Source organism: Crocuta crocuta, unplaced genomic scaffold (genome assembly GCF_008692635.1).
Source record: "Crocuta crocuta isolate KB4526 unplaced genomic scaffold, BGI_CrCroc_1.0 scaffold288, whole genome shotgun sequence".
Taxonomy (NCBI): Eukaryota; Metazoa; Chordata; class Mammalia; order Carnivora; family Hyaenidae; genus Crocuta; species Crocuta crocuta.
Window position 1 is genome coordinate 5121390 of NW_027532607.1, and position 14778 is coordinate 5136167.

General features: G+C 41.3%; 1 protein-coding gene across 5 annotated transcripts in view; it reads left to right on the top strand.

The window, feature by feature from the left end:
- The window catches only part of CEP112 (centrosomal protein 112), a 420942-nt gene that overhangs the window by 195356 nt on the left and 210808 nt on the right, over positions 1-14778 (top strand). For all 5 annotated transcript variants that reach the window (XM_077780421.1, XM_077780423.1, XM_077780424.1 and 2 more), the window contains one exon: positions 12309-12491. In XM_077780421.1, coding sequence (XP_077636547.1) covers positions 12309-12491 — 183 coding nt within the window. The remainder of the gene's footprint in view (positions 1-12308; positions 12492-14778) is intronic.

A 14778-nucleotide genomic window follows, 5' to 3' on the forward strand; every position in this document is an offset into this window, starting at 1 on the left:
GTAATCGATAATTTTTGAGACTTAACTACATATCAGCTGCCCTGCTCTCTCCGCAGTGGTCGAGAGAGAGGCATTCTTTTTTTTTTTTTTTTTTAATGTTTATTTGTTTTTGAGAGACAGAGTGGTAGAGACAGAGAGGGAGACACAGAATCTGAAGCAGGCTCCAGGCTCTGAGCTGTCAGCACAGAGCCCAGTGTGGGGCTTGATCCCATGAACCATGAGATCATGACCTGAGCCAAAGCTGGTTGCTTAACCAACTGAGCCACCCAGGTGCCCCAGGAGAGGAATTCTTGATCTGGTATTGCTGCAAGGCACAGGTTGGTCCTACAGGCCATGGGCAAAGTGACAGATTTCTGGACACCAGGCTGTAACGCCACAGAGGCTGGGCCTGTGTGTTCAGGTCAAGTGTTGGGAGCCTGGGTCCACATAATGGGTGTCGGTGCTCAGTGAAGGGTACCTACACTTCCTTTCTGGTTTTATTTTGTTTGTTTGTTTGTTTGTTCGGAACTTTCCTCATCTCAGTTAAGACGAATGGCCCTGTTATCTGGAGCGAGAATGAAGAGGGCAATGGTGGACATACTTGTTTTCAGTAACTGGAATGTGAAGCATGTATGTTTCATTTCAGGGATACTTCATTTGAAAAATGTTTCCTACATAGTAGCTATATGGCTGATTGAGGATTCCCATTCTCTAGATCTCTTAGAAGTCTAAAAGAGAAGTAATGACTTTCCAACCATTCATTATTTAACATATGTTTATTGAACAACTACTTTGTGTTAAACACTGCTCCAGGCACTTAGGATATGACAGGAAACAAAATAGTCTCTACTCTTGTGGTAGCGCGCTCTCTCTCTCTCTCTCTCTCTCTCAAAATATAAGGTAAGGTAATGGCAGTTGCTATGAAATAAAGCAAGATAAGGTGTTTGAGTGAAGGGGCTATTTCATATAGGGTTGTTGTTTCATAGAAGGTATTATTTTAGATAAGGTTAGTGAAAGGCGCTAAAGAAGTGATATTCTCTAAATTAAAGAATTAAATTAAAATCTGCATGAAGGAAAGGAGGAGACCATACAAAGCTTGAGAAAAGGAGAGAATATTTTGTGCAGATGAGATGGGCTCATGTGGCTGGCGTGGAGTGCGTGAGGGAGAGAGCATTAGGAGCCGAGGTCAGGCTGTGGGCAGCTTGTACCACGTTCAGTGGACTGTGGTGGGAAGCTTCGGTTTCATTCTGAGTGAGGGAGAGCTGTTGAAACATTTGAGCAAAATCGGATCTGCTTCTTTTTTTTTTTTTTTAGCGTTTATTTATTTTTGAGAGACAGAATGAGCAGGAGAGGAGCAGTGAGAGAGAGGGAGACACAGAATCTGAAGCAGGCTCCAGGCTCTGAGCTGTCAGCACAGAGCCCAAGGCAGGGCTCAAACTCATGGATCATGAGATCATGACCTGAGCCGAAGTCAGATGCTTAATTGACTGAGCCACCCAGGTGCCCCAGGATCTGCTTCTTTAGAAGCCTTCTCCAGCTGCTGTGGGGAGTACTGATGGTAGGGGAGGTGGAGAGGCTAGCTAGGAGATGAAGGCAGTGGTCTGGTGAGAGACGACCATGCCTTAGACCCAGGGGGGTGTGGTGCGGGTGACAGCAAGTGGTCAGATCTGGCTGTATTTTGCAGGAAGGACTTATTAATGGATGTGAAATGAAGTGTGAGGGGAAGAGGGAACTCATGCACAACTCTTAAGTTTCCCAGCTGAACAACCAGGTGAATGGTGGTGATAGACACGGACCCGTGAGTAGAGAGAGAAGAGAAAGGAGGTCCTAGGGCCCCACTACAATGCTTGGAGGTGGGGAAGAAGTGGAAGAAATACAGAGACCGGGAAGGAACAGCCAGTGAGGCAGCTGGGAAACTCAGAAGGTCTGGTTTCCCATAAACCATGTGCAGTGAGTGCCTCAGGAAGGAAGAAGTGAGTGGCCCCTTGTTTCAAGTCTTGCCAAGAGAAGCTAGATGGAGATGGAGAACTGGCCGACGGACTTGGCGAGAAGGTCTTTCGCCACCTCGTTCGAGGCCGGTTTCAGTGGAATGCGAGAACAAAAGCCCGAGTGATGGGGCTGGAGAGAGAATGGGACATGAGCAACCCTTTTGGGGGATTTTGAAAGAAGGGAGCCGAGAAATGAGGTGGTAGCCTGAGGGACATGCAGGGTCAATGGAAAGTTTTTAGAAAATGAGAGAAGTATGAAGGTCTGTTTGCTGATGACCATGGTCCATCGGAGAAGACAGTGTCTGTGATGTAGACCCTGGTGGGATCGTTGTGAGAGCAAGCGCTTGATTTGGCAAGAGGCAATGGACCCGGAAGGGGCGCTTTCCTGAGGTGACAAAAAGGACGGCCGCCTATTCGACTCACAGGAAAGGCAGAGGCTACCTAGGCAAGTAGACGTGTCAACGCAGTGATGAGGAAGCCGTGCCCTTCTGACTCCTCCTGTTTGTTCCTGAATGCTACCCACTCCATTCAAAATGATGAACGATTGTGGAGCATTATAACAGGTGAGGTGTGGAAAGTAAAAAGAAAGTAACGGCATAGTCCATATTTTAGAGGAGTTTATAACCTGGTTGATCTGTTTGTCCTTCTAAATCCCATACTAGTCAGGAAACTCTGATGAGTTTTGTATTTCACATTCATTCTGCAGCAGTGATGTGCCAGATTGAGACACTGAATGTGTTTTAGAGGAACAGATATCAGGCAAAAGAAATTAAAAGTAAAATGTACAGTGAAGACATGTTTTCCCCTCTGCTGAACTCTAAGAAGGTGAATTCTTAGTTAATGAATGTCCTCAATTTCAAGTGGCTTAAATTGACCATCATTAAAGCGTGAAGAAGAATCTTGAGATATTGGACTATCCGAATGAATGCTTCCTGTGTTTTGAGATCTGGCAGATAAACACCCGGGAAATAGTAGCTACTTTTCCAAAAAGTTGTGAAAGCCCAAGGTCATTATTGTCATTCATGACCTACGGGTGCCAGGAAGGTATTTCACAGTGTTAAGTGGGAAAGAAGGCTGCTGAGAAGACTGCTTGCTTCCCAGACGTGCAGCATTTCCCACCTTTGCTCTGTGACCACTGGTGCGCTTCCAGCCTTTAGCCCTCAGGTATCTGGAGCTTCAGGAACCGACTCAGCACACACTTGTCCCTGCTGCTGATGGCTTGGTAGAGAGGAAGAGGGTGGGGGGAGGCAGCTGTATATGCTGGAGGGCCCTTGCTCCATCTCGAATAGCAGGTAGCACAGCAACATTAAACTTTAAAGAAAAGGGAACTTGGGTGACTACACGGAACTTGATAGATAGGTTTCATAGATGGGTTCTTTGGCTGTGGTGGGCATCTAGTTCTGGAGCCCCCTGGCCACCTGCACATGACAGGCTCTACTGCTACTCTTGACACACAGATGACTTTTTACTGTGGTGTTCTCATTGTTTTTGTTGTTGTTTTTGGTGCCTGTTTCTATGAACATGTTGTTTGTAAAGTCAAACTATGCTGTGGCATTTTCTGTGCTAACTTGTGCTGAATTTTTACTCTGTCTCCAAAGGTTCAGTGCAGATTGTATATGACCTTAGGCTTATCTTTTTATTTTTTTAAGTTCTTATTTGAGGAGTGCCTAGGTGGCTCAGTTGGTTAAGTGTCCAGCTTGAGCTCAGGTCATGATCTCACGGTCTGTGAGTTCAAGGCCCACATCAGGCTCTGTGCTGAGAGCTCAGAGCCTGGAGTCTGCTTCAGATTTTGTGTCTTCCTCTCTCTTTGCCCTTCCCCGGCTCACACTCTGTCTCTCTGTCTCTGTCTCTCTCTCTCTCTGAAATAAACATTAAAAATTTTTTAAAGTTCTTATTTGAATTCCAGTTAGTTAACATACAATGTATTATTAGTTTCGGGTGTACAATATAGTAATTCAACCATTCTGTCCCTTACTCAGTGCTCATCATGGTAAGTGTACTCTTAATACCTGAAAAATCTTTGTTTTTTTCTTTAAATGGCTGNTCTATGAACATGTTGTTTGTAAAGTCAAACTATGCTGTGGCATTTTCTGTGCTAACTTGTGCTGAATTTTTACTCTGTCTCCAAAGGTTCAGTGCAGATTGTATATGACCTTAGGCTTATCTTTTTATTTTTTTAAGTTCTTATTTGAGGAGTGCCTAGGTGGCTCAGTTGGTTAAGTGTCCAGCTTGAGCTCAGGTCATGATCTCACGGTCTGTGAGTTCAAGGCCCACATCAGGCTCTGTGCTGAGAGCTCAGAGCCTGGAGTCTGCTTCAGATTTTGTGTCTTCCTCTCTCTTTGCCCTTCCCCCACTCACACTCTGTCTCTCTGTCTCTGTCTCTCTCTCTCTCTGAAATAAACATTAAAAATTTTTTAAAGTTCTTATTTGAATTCCAGTTAGTTAACATACAATGTATTATTAGTTTCGGGTGTACAATATAGTAATTCAACCATTCTGTCCCTTACTCAGTGCTCATCATGGTAAGTGTACTCTTAATACCTGAAAAATCTTTGTTTTTTTCTTTAAATGGCTGCCTCTTCTACCCCTTGATCAATTAACACTATATTATATATAATTGTTCACAATAGTTGAACTGACCTTCATCTCTCTTTTTAAAGAGGTAGCACATTTTCAACAGTTGATGGTTTTACTAGGCAGTGGTCTTCCCTACTACTTCACTCAAGCTGAACCTGGGCGGGGGAGGGGATGCCAGAAGTGCCATAGCATAGTGTTGAGAAAGAGTTCCCAAAGTCTCAGGAAAGTGAGAATATTAGAATGATTTTGTTACTTTAGACCAGATAACCTACTCCATGGGAGGGCCTAGAAGATACTGCCTTCACTAAGGTGTTGGGGAGTGCACCGACGGTGGGGGCATGGATACTGTTGAGCAGCTACGTGGTGGCTTCCTCCACATGCTGGCACCAGTAACAGAGATGTGGCCATGGCACCGGGCTGCCTACTTCCAATGGGATGGTAGGATTCCAAAATGGCAGATACCAGGTGGAGGTGGGGCACTTGAGGGTCAGATGGAAGCTAGAAGTGATTACTATAATGGGACCCAAGGCAAGGGGGGCAATCAAGTCCAGCAGGCATCTGTGGCGATAGTGAATAGAGTGTGTTGTTCCCAGGGATAAGAGAGACAGAGACCCATGAGAGTACTACTTGTACAACCTCAAAAAAAGTCAAGAGCTGGAGAGTGAACTTGAGATAGTTCTCCACTTGAGTGGAGAATCATGGTCCTTCATCAGGTTTCCAGCTCTGAGTTCATAGTTCACAGACCCAGAGCCCACATGTTTGAAGGGAGACCATGTCCCTCCATAAGGGCTCTTACAACACCAAATAAATATTTCCCCGGGGGAGCTATTGCCACCTGACATGGCACGACACACAATGGAGAAAGCAGAAATTCCACCAGTCTTATTCTGGAGGTGACGCCTGTTAATCTATAGGAGTATAATTCCAGAAACTTCTGAGAGATGGATAAATAGAAGGATATGTAGATGTATAGACAAAACATTTTTTAAGAAATGACACTATGCTGTATTTTCTACTTTTATTAAAATAATCTTATGTGAAATCAATTGAAGTAAAGAAAGAAAACTTAAGGAATTTCTGAAGTGTAGAAAAACGTTTCTTTACCATATGACAGGTGATTTCTTAGAACATTAAGAAATAAAGATAAAAAATACATGGAGGGTAGAGTCATGTTTAATTTTATGGCTCAATTTTGAGAGCATTAGTTTACTCACTACAATAAAAAATAAAATAAAATTGACATGCCCAACGCTCCCTCCACCCAGTCCCCTGACACTCTGTTTTGTCAATTATAGTGTTATTTACACATGGTGGAGGGTTATAGGATTTGTATTCTGTTCTATAAGGATCATAATTATATGGAGTTCAGTTTTTACTGAAACCGTTTCTGTGCTCACCACAGGGCCATCCAGCACCCCTCCTCCGTGGCGGCTTCCTTCACTGTGATTCATCTGTTGAGTGCTGAGATTTCATCATGGAGTTGTTTTTTCCAAGAAGGGCATATAATTGCTCTATTCATTGCATTTTTGCATGCTTGCGAATCACTCCATGTTCCCTTAGTTTGGGCTGGGCCTTACATGCTCTGGTGGCCCTTTCTTCCCTAAAGATTTATACATACGGTTCCACTATATTTTGGCCCTAAGCTGCTCTGGCCATCTCTTGGTTGCCTGGATTTCATCCTCATGTTTGTTTGTTTGTTTTTTTCTAGAGTGGTTTGGGTTCCACAGTTTCAAGTTTAGTCGTAGTATTCTTGAGCTGTTATTTCCCTCAATTGGGGGAAAAAAAAAACCAAAAGCTTGTAGGGTACGATGTGTTTCTTTGTTACACACACTCAGCTCTTCATTCATTACAGGGAAAATTTCTGATACACCTGTGTGTACATGGGCTTTCTTGAGATTTGCTCTCTACATTGTCTTTTCTCCTTCATTCTGTCAAGTCCTTTGTCAATGTCAGTGATTTGATTTTCAGCCACGTTTATTCAGTTCATTGTTGTTTCTAATGTAGAATTTACAATTAACTTCACTGATTGAGTTATTTTGGCCCTTGGTTAAATTCTGTTGTTTTATATCCTTGTCTTTGGGTTCTTCCATCACCCTCGGGCTCTTAGTAGGTCCCGTCACTCTACTTGTTCCTGATTTTGAGTGTGTGTTTCCTTCCCTCAAGAACAGTGGGCCTGCCTTCCTTTCTTTCTTCTCCCTCCCCACCTCTTTTTTAAACATTTATTTATTTATTATTATTAGTTTTTTAATGTTTATTTATCTTTGAGAGAGACAGAAAGAGAGAAAGAGACAGAGATGGAGCACGAGCAGGGGAGGGGCAGAGAGAGAGGGAGGGAGAGAGAGAATTCTGAGCAGGCTCCATGCTCTGAGCTGTCAGCACAGAGCCCAATGTGGGGCTCGAACCCACAAACCGCGAGATCACGACCTGAGCTCAAGTTGGATGCTTATCTGACTGAGCCACCCAGGTGCCCCACCTTTTTAAAATTAAGTTTGTTTTTTAATTGGTGTAATACTTTTATAGTTGTCTAGACACTTTTTCCTTTCTTCTCACTTGGGCTTTAAGTGGGCAGCGCTCTCCAAATCTATTCCTTTTGGCTTAAATGCACGAATTCTCTCTCACTCCTTTTCTGCCTTTATTTTCAGCCTGTCTGTCTTCCTCTGGGTTTTGGTCTGAGTGCAAAGGTATTCTGTTGTATTTACTTTCTACAGCTTGAGATTAGGATAAGGTTGAGGAGGAGAACTTAGGTGGGGGCTGCGAGCAGCTCTGTTAGAGAAACTGATAGACCTGCTGTGTCTTTCAACATTGTGCTAATGTCTTCCCTCAGGATTTGCTTTCTGTATTGGAGCATTTTTTTTCTTTTTTTAATGGGAGCTTTGACGCCTGTGCTCCCATCAGAATCAGCCACAATTTTTCACTTTCTCATTCATCTCTTTCTAGCAGCCATTTCCACTACGTGCAGTGACGCCCTTACCCTTACCTTAGAAGATATTCCTCAGCATTGCTTCCACTCAGCACTTCTCCCTCTAGGGGAGGGACAGAAAAGTAGAGCCTCTCTTTCTTTCCTTACCACCCTTTGACATGGACGGCCAACGTGATAACCCTCTTTTCTTGTTTGGTTGCTGCCAGTGAATGTTCTATTGGTTTTCACATTTGTTTTGTTCCTTTCACAGTTTTTCAGCAGTCTTGCCCCAGAAATTGCGATGCCAGGTGTGTTAACCGTGAGGCACTGGTTGCCTTGGAAGCCAGTTCTCTTATTGCCAAAAACATCCCATCAGCCACTGCGTGACTGACTGTCAGGGTGTTACAGGGAAGACTCGTGGATTAAGGGTGACATTGTATTACCCAGGTAGTCTTTACATGTCTCCAAACTTCAACTTTCATACTTCTGATCACTTGAAACAAGAGCGGTCACCACTAAGTTGTAAGACACGTCTATCCCGAGGTCTCCTCACTGGAGACTCCTCCCCTTCCTCCTTTCCCAGCCAGAGACTACGGAGGGCCTTCTTTTCCTACTTCCTATTGCTTTAACCCATTCTTATACCAAGGCTTTAGAATACAAATTTTGTAATTTGGGTATTTTTAAGATTATTCTAGTTAGTATTTTGTACCACCAGCCCTTTTAAAAACTAGGTTGGATGTATTCTATCACTTCTACAGTTATGTTTCTGTTTTGGGGATTTCTGACCTTGAGGTGTGTTACTGGGATGTGTTGGTCCTCTATGAGTTGGGTACTAAGAAGTAATGACTTCTTCCGTCCCCACTGTCTTTTTCTTTATGAGATTATTAAAATGTGTTCGGGCCACATTTGCCAGCACTGATTTCACTGCAAAGCAGTTGCCAGGAGTTAAAATATATATTCTGTGGCCCCCAGAGACTTGGCTTTCTGACGGTTCGATCTTTGTCTTCTGAGAGCCTGGAGTGTTCTGCTATTCAACACATATGTGAAGTCTCAGTTAGCATGGGGACACCAGCACCAGACTGCACAATGACTTAGTCTGTGATGGACAGCTGTGCTTTCAGGGACTTCAGAACTTTATAACTTCACTCTTGAACTTCACGTACACTCTGTGTTGGGGGGCAGCATAGTGAATGGGGCATCATCTCCTATTTTGACCTACAAAAATGGCAGTTGTTGTCAACCTAATAGTGTCTAGGCTGTTAAGCCATTTTTTCACCCAAACCCCCAACCACCAAGCCATCAAGCCCATCATCTCCAGGCACTGCCAGATGCGTGCACTTGAGGACTATTCACTTTACTCCCCTGCAAGACATGTCAATCTGCCTTGTTTTACTATTAAAATTTTTTTATGTTTATTTCTTTTTGAGAGAGACAGACAGAGCATGAGTGGAGTAAGGCAGAGAGAGGGAGACACAGAATCCGAAGAAGGTTCCAGGCTCTGAGTTGTCAGCACAGAGCCCGATGCAGGGTGTAAATCCATGAGCCATGAGATTATGACCTGAGCCGAAGTCAGATGCTTAATTGACTGAGCCACCCATGACCTGAGCCGAAGTCAGATGCTTAATTGACTGAGCCACCCAGGCGGCCCTGCTTTTTTTTTTTTTTTTTAAGTTTATTTATTTTGAAAGAGAGAGAGACAGCAAGAGAACATGTGCACATGAGTGGGGGAGGGGCGGAGAGGGAGAGAGAATCCCAAGCAGGCTCTATGCTGTCAGTATGAAGCCTGATGAGGGGCTTCATTGATCCCATAAACTGTCAGCTCATGACCTGAGCTGAAATCAAGAGTCAGACGCTTAACTGACTGTGTCCCCCAGGCTCTCTCCAATCTGCTTTAATACATGTCAAGTAGGTATACATATCCAGTGTAGTTACCTGGCCCACAGCCCAATGCTTTTGGATTAGAGAACGTAAAGTTTTTCCTCCTATATTACAGGGAACTCTTTAGCTGGCCTTACTTACTTAAGTACATGCCTGGGTGATGGTGCATCCTATTCACCCCTGTAGGATAGATTATGGGTTCTGGACCACCTTGACATAGATATCTCATTGACAGTGAACATTCATACTTGTGGATGCTTTGTACTTTTACATCCTCCACACTTTCCATGATTACAGCCTCCTGGTCCCCATTAACTCCATTAGACATTATTGTCGGTCAACCAAAAGTACCTATTAACCCAAGATATAGAAGGTACTGTACTTCATGTTTGCTTTTGAGATATGCCCACAAGTAAAAGACGGAACTGGAAAAGCCAAAAAAACTCTTGTTAATATTCACTTACATGGAAGGGGCTAGGGACTAGTAAAATCTTGAATTTAAACAGAGCTCCACTTTGATGATGGCCTTTGTGGTTGTGAATATCACCATTAAGATGCTTCCAGAACATCAGGGTTTTTCTTCTGGACTCTACTGTTGAGCAGGAGAGGACATCCGCCAGAAGATACCAATAGTGAGGAATCCTCGGCAAAGACCAGAAAGGGTTCATCACACCTAGAAGTGGGCCAGGTAGTATTTGAGCAGAAAGGCCTGAGCTGTTTCACTTTAAGAGGCTCTAGCAACCCTGAGACTTATTCATTCATTCAACTAGCATCACTGAGCAATGGGGCCTGACAAAATAAGAAACTACTAATAATTTATGAACATCTGTCTTCAGGCTTGAAATTCTACCATCTCTATTTCATTTATTCCTGATTTTTAAAAATGAATAAACTGAAATTTGAACACGGGCAGGGTCATTGATCAGTCTATGAGAGCTCTTCAAATAAGTCAGAGAAAGTTACTAAGAAAGTACCTTATTTAGAGCCTAAAATGAGGCGGCACCATTTCTAATGATCTCATAGTGACTCCTGGTCCTGTGTGTTTTCTTGGGGGGAAAGTTCTGTAATTCTTCTGCCCTAATTACAGGTCAACTGATTACTTTTCCCTAGAGTATAGAAAATATTTTGTTTTCCATCAATTTTAAATCACACCCATTCTCTCAATTTTTCTGAGGCTTTTGAGAATCAAATCTAAGTAGAACTCTCTACCTCCGTCTACTTCCTTTCAGTGTGCTATATATTTAAATGATTTTAACTAAAACTTATAAATTTATTATAATCATGCTTGATAGTGTAACATTGAGTAGAAATAATAATGTGTCCACGAAGTAAAAATATTCTAACTCAATAATTCATAAACTCAGATGCCTGCAATAATGCAGTAATATCAATAAAATGCTGAATTCTCTCTTTTGTTGGGATTAACATTATAGTTGTGTGAATCATAGAGTAAAGCATGCATGTTAATTTTAAATAAGAAAACTTTCCTACTTGGTAGATAAGCAGATGATGTTTATATTATTTTTTCTATCTGTTGCCGACAGTAGAATAATATGGAAGAATGATCCCTACATTTGAAATAGGCACAAATTCACTAGAATGTGCCTTTGTCCTCAGATGCAAAATAAATATTTCTATATTATTTTATAATTATTTTGTTCTGATAAGTGGATACGAAAAACAAGTATCCTTTTCTTTCTTCTAAATAGTATATAGTACATTGATGAGTGGCCAGAAATTTCTTGTTCATTTTCCAACTCCAAGAAAAATCACAGTAAGAAAGCATGTTGAAACCTGTGTGTAAGCACATTCAATTTGTGTTTTTATTCTTAATTTGCAATTAGAGGATGAGAATTTCAAACCTCAAAAAAAAATAAGTTCTGAAATTTAGTGTGGCATGTACGCCTGGAGAAATGAATGCTATCGCTTTAAGATAAGGTAGGCTGGTGATTCATTGCAGGAAACAAGAAACAAGATCGATTTGGAGCAGGCTCCTACTGTTAGCTTTTTTGAAGATGGATTCTCACGCCGAAAATAACACAACATATTCTAGATAACAGCAGTTTTTTCCCCTGAAATCCACCAAAACTGAAGAAAAATCCAAGTGACTGTTCTTAGCAGCTGTGTGGCCTGGAGTTCACTGGGGAAGCTGGCTTCCTGCAGTCCCCTATTCATCACCTGCTTCAAAGACAGCCTGGCTGGCTATAGTTTGCAGGCCAGGTAGGGTGCCATTGTGCACAGTCTGGGAGGATTAGTATCAAAGCTGCGGCAACCAGGCCCTTGGTCTCGGGCTGCCATTCAGTCCAGCAGGGAGAGGCTAAGACTGGCCAAGGTCACAGTCTCCAGTGTGGAGTGGACTGGGAAAGGATCCTGAGAATAGAATGCTCTTTATGAAATCATGGCGCAAGCCTGCAGCACAGCAGGTGCCCCTTCTGGAACACATAACATCTGTTTATGTTGGTATACCGTGGCTGACAACGAGATAATAGAGCTTTGAAACTTATCATTTTATTTTTTTAAAAAGACAACTGTATATGCAATAATCCAGATGCGTATTTAGCTTCGATCTTTTATTTGAAAATCATAAAGAAAACTGACCGATATAATGGCTGCTTTTTACGTGTATATATTTAAGCAAACAGCAACGCGTACTGACTATTAACCATTTCTAACCATTGCTGGTCAGTAATACCCAAATTCTTGGGTAGGAAATACCTAGCATACAACGTAATTTTTTTCAGTGTTCAGGCATTTATGTCAACAGATTGCAGAACGATTTCCTGAATATGCCCAACTGGCTCGAATATTAGGAGGTTTGGGTAAAACCCTCCCTCCCCCCAGATGAGAGTATTTCAAGGGTGAGGTAATAATGACGCAAAAATAAAATTTTCAACTTGGACAAATTAGAGAAAAATTAAGCTGTCCATGAGTTGTCATGACGACAAGGATGTTCTGTTGATGAACTGTCCTCCTCATTGTCCAATCAGATAGTAGAGCTGAAGCTGGAGCATGAACAGGAGAAGACGCACCTATTACAGCAGCATAACGCAGAGAAGGATAGCCTAGTCCGAGACCATGAACGGGAAATTGAAAACCTGGAAAAACAGCTTCGCGCTGCCAATATGGAGCACGAAAATCAAATTCAAGAGTTCAAGAAACGAGATTCACAGGTAATTATCAATAATATTTGATAAAACGGGTATCTATTTTTAAAAAGTCATCAGCGTTTGGTGTTTTCTTATTATTCTTGTTGGTGCACGCTGTTTGATCATTTGCAAAACTGACATATAAATGTGATTTTTTTGTTTTCTTTCCCCCCTCCCCCCTTTTTGAGGATGAATAAGGCTTTAACTACAGAAACCACAGGTAGCCAGATTAAAAATCCCATGGCGCGCTATAACTTGGCCCCTTTTTTATAATCTTGTCTCAGTGCCTTTCATGATGGATTTTTTTTAAGGTATCTGCCCCTTACCCCTCCCCTCAGCCTCTGCAAATCCCTATGAAATATATCAGCCTCCCTCCTTGCTTTTTGTTTTAATCTCTGTAGGTAATCAAGCAGCTGTTTTAATATTTGCTTTTCCTTCCTGGTGTTGCTTTTTTTTTTTTTTTCATTTGACTCTATATTTGATTAGATCACTCAGATGGTAATTGATAAAAATGACTCCAGAGAAGGGCTATTTCCCATCAGGTCTGTCGCTTTTTCCTACATGCACATGCATATGCCTTCTAGCCTCCATCTCTGTAGTCCCTGTTGGAAACCATTTGGCAGAATAACCCCCAGCTGTGGTAGCATTTGACTCTTCAAACTTATGGATGAAATGTGCACTGTCAGCATGGAAAATTATCTTTATAAATTTCAGATGAAAAAAAAATCTTACTGGGTGTGTGCATCTTTGTGGTACAATGCGTTCTTTGGGGTATATATAATCAAAGGCCTTTCGTGTATCCTCTTGAGATTGCTGTGAAATTTTATTAAAGAAAAATTGAAGAGCAATTGATAACAAAAAAAGATAATTTTCTTTTCTAATAAAACCATATCAGATACTAGGTCTAAATACATTGTTTCCCATTGAAATCTTATGTGATATTCTTCATATCACACATAAGCCTCTTCCTAGCTATCTTTTCTCCCCAAATGATATAATTTTTAAACAATGAAAGAAGCCTTCTATTTGTTATGACATGTGTTTAAACAATGTTATAATCATCTGAACTATAAAACTACTACTGATTAAATAAGATGTTTATTTCTTGGGTGGAGGGCGGGAGGCGGTAAGGCAAAGAATAGGAGTTATTGGTTATTTTTCATTTGACCTTGAGTTGTCTTTTACCTTCGGAGAATGACTGGGGCCCAAAAGTACACTCAGCACAGATTTTTTTGTGTCAATAATACACGCTTATAGGAAAAGTATTTTCAATTTATTTTTATGGGGGGTTTGCTAACTAAAAAGGTAGTCATTGTAGTAGCCATGATACCCAGAATCAGGTGGCTCCTGCTAAGTCAATGTAGGTAATATTTTTGTCACCAACCTCATCAGAGCCATTATACAACATAAGCTGATTTTTGGGTTGTTAGGCATATAATTTACTCAGAACATTTTCCAACTTAACATCCTCCTTCAAAGATGATGCTAAGGCTCGGCATTGTCTCCAATGATAAAGTATTTGGGTTCTGAGTCTGTGTAGGGTCTGTTTGCCTAGTAGAATTGAGCCAGTGATACAATAAAATACATTAATTTATTTGACTTCCTACTATTTTGGTGCTCTTGTGGAAAGCCGACAGTAGTGGAGGCCAAATCTAGAGGAAATCTTTGTGATTTTACATATGCCATATCTGCCATATATAGGGTGCGGTTCATCCAATACAAAAGGGAAATTTTAGAATTATTACATATAATTAAGCCACAGGGAGAGGACAATAAGGTTCTTAATTGAATTTTTCTCATTGGAATAATCAGTAGGAGGACCATAAGACCTCTTCAAATGCTGTAGCGTCAGATTGTGTTTCCCTTATTTTGTGTCTTTCTTGGAACAATTGGAATTGCTGCCATGGGAATGCCCAGGAAAGCGATGGAAACTTAGGCTAAATGCATTCTTGATCTGAATGAAAATGATTTTCTGTGTAAGCCAAACTTGATTGATTGTTTTTAGAGAATGTATTTTTTAAAATTTTGCCAATAAGTTGTATTTTTAAAAACCTTATCGTGTGTACCAAAATGCTAATAATTTGTATTTATTTTGGTTATTCACTGAGGATATTAATTCAAAATTCTCATCAGGTAAGTTCTAAATTTTCCAAATATATTTTTTCATGATTTTGGCTTAAATAATGTGATGTGTGATGCCTTTTAAGTCATGAATTCCATTCACAAATTTCAGAAATACAAAGTGGACATATATTAAAGAAATAGATCTTGTTTTCTTAATCACCGTTTTGTCGCTTGATACCTGTGTTAT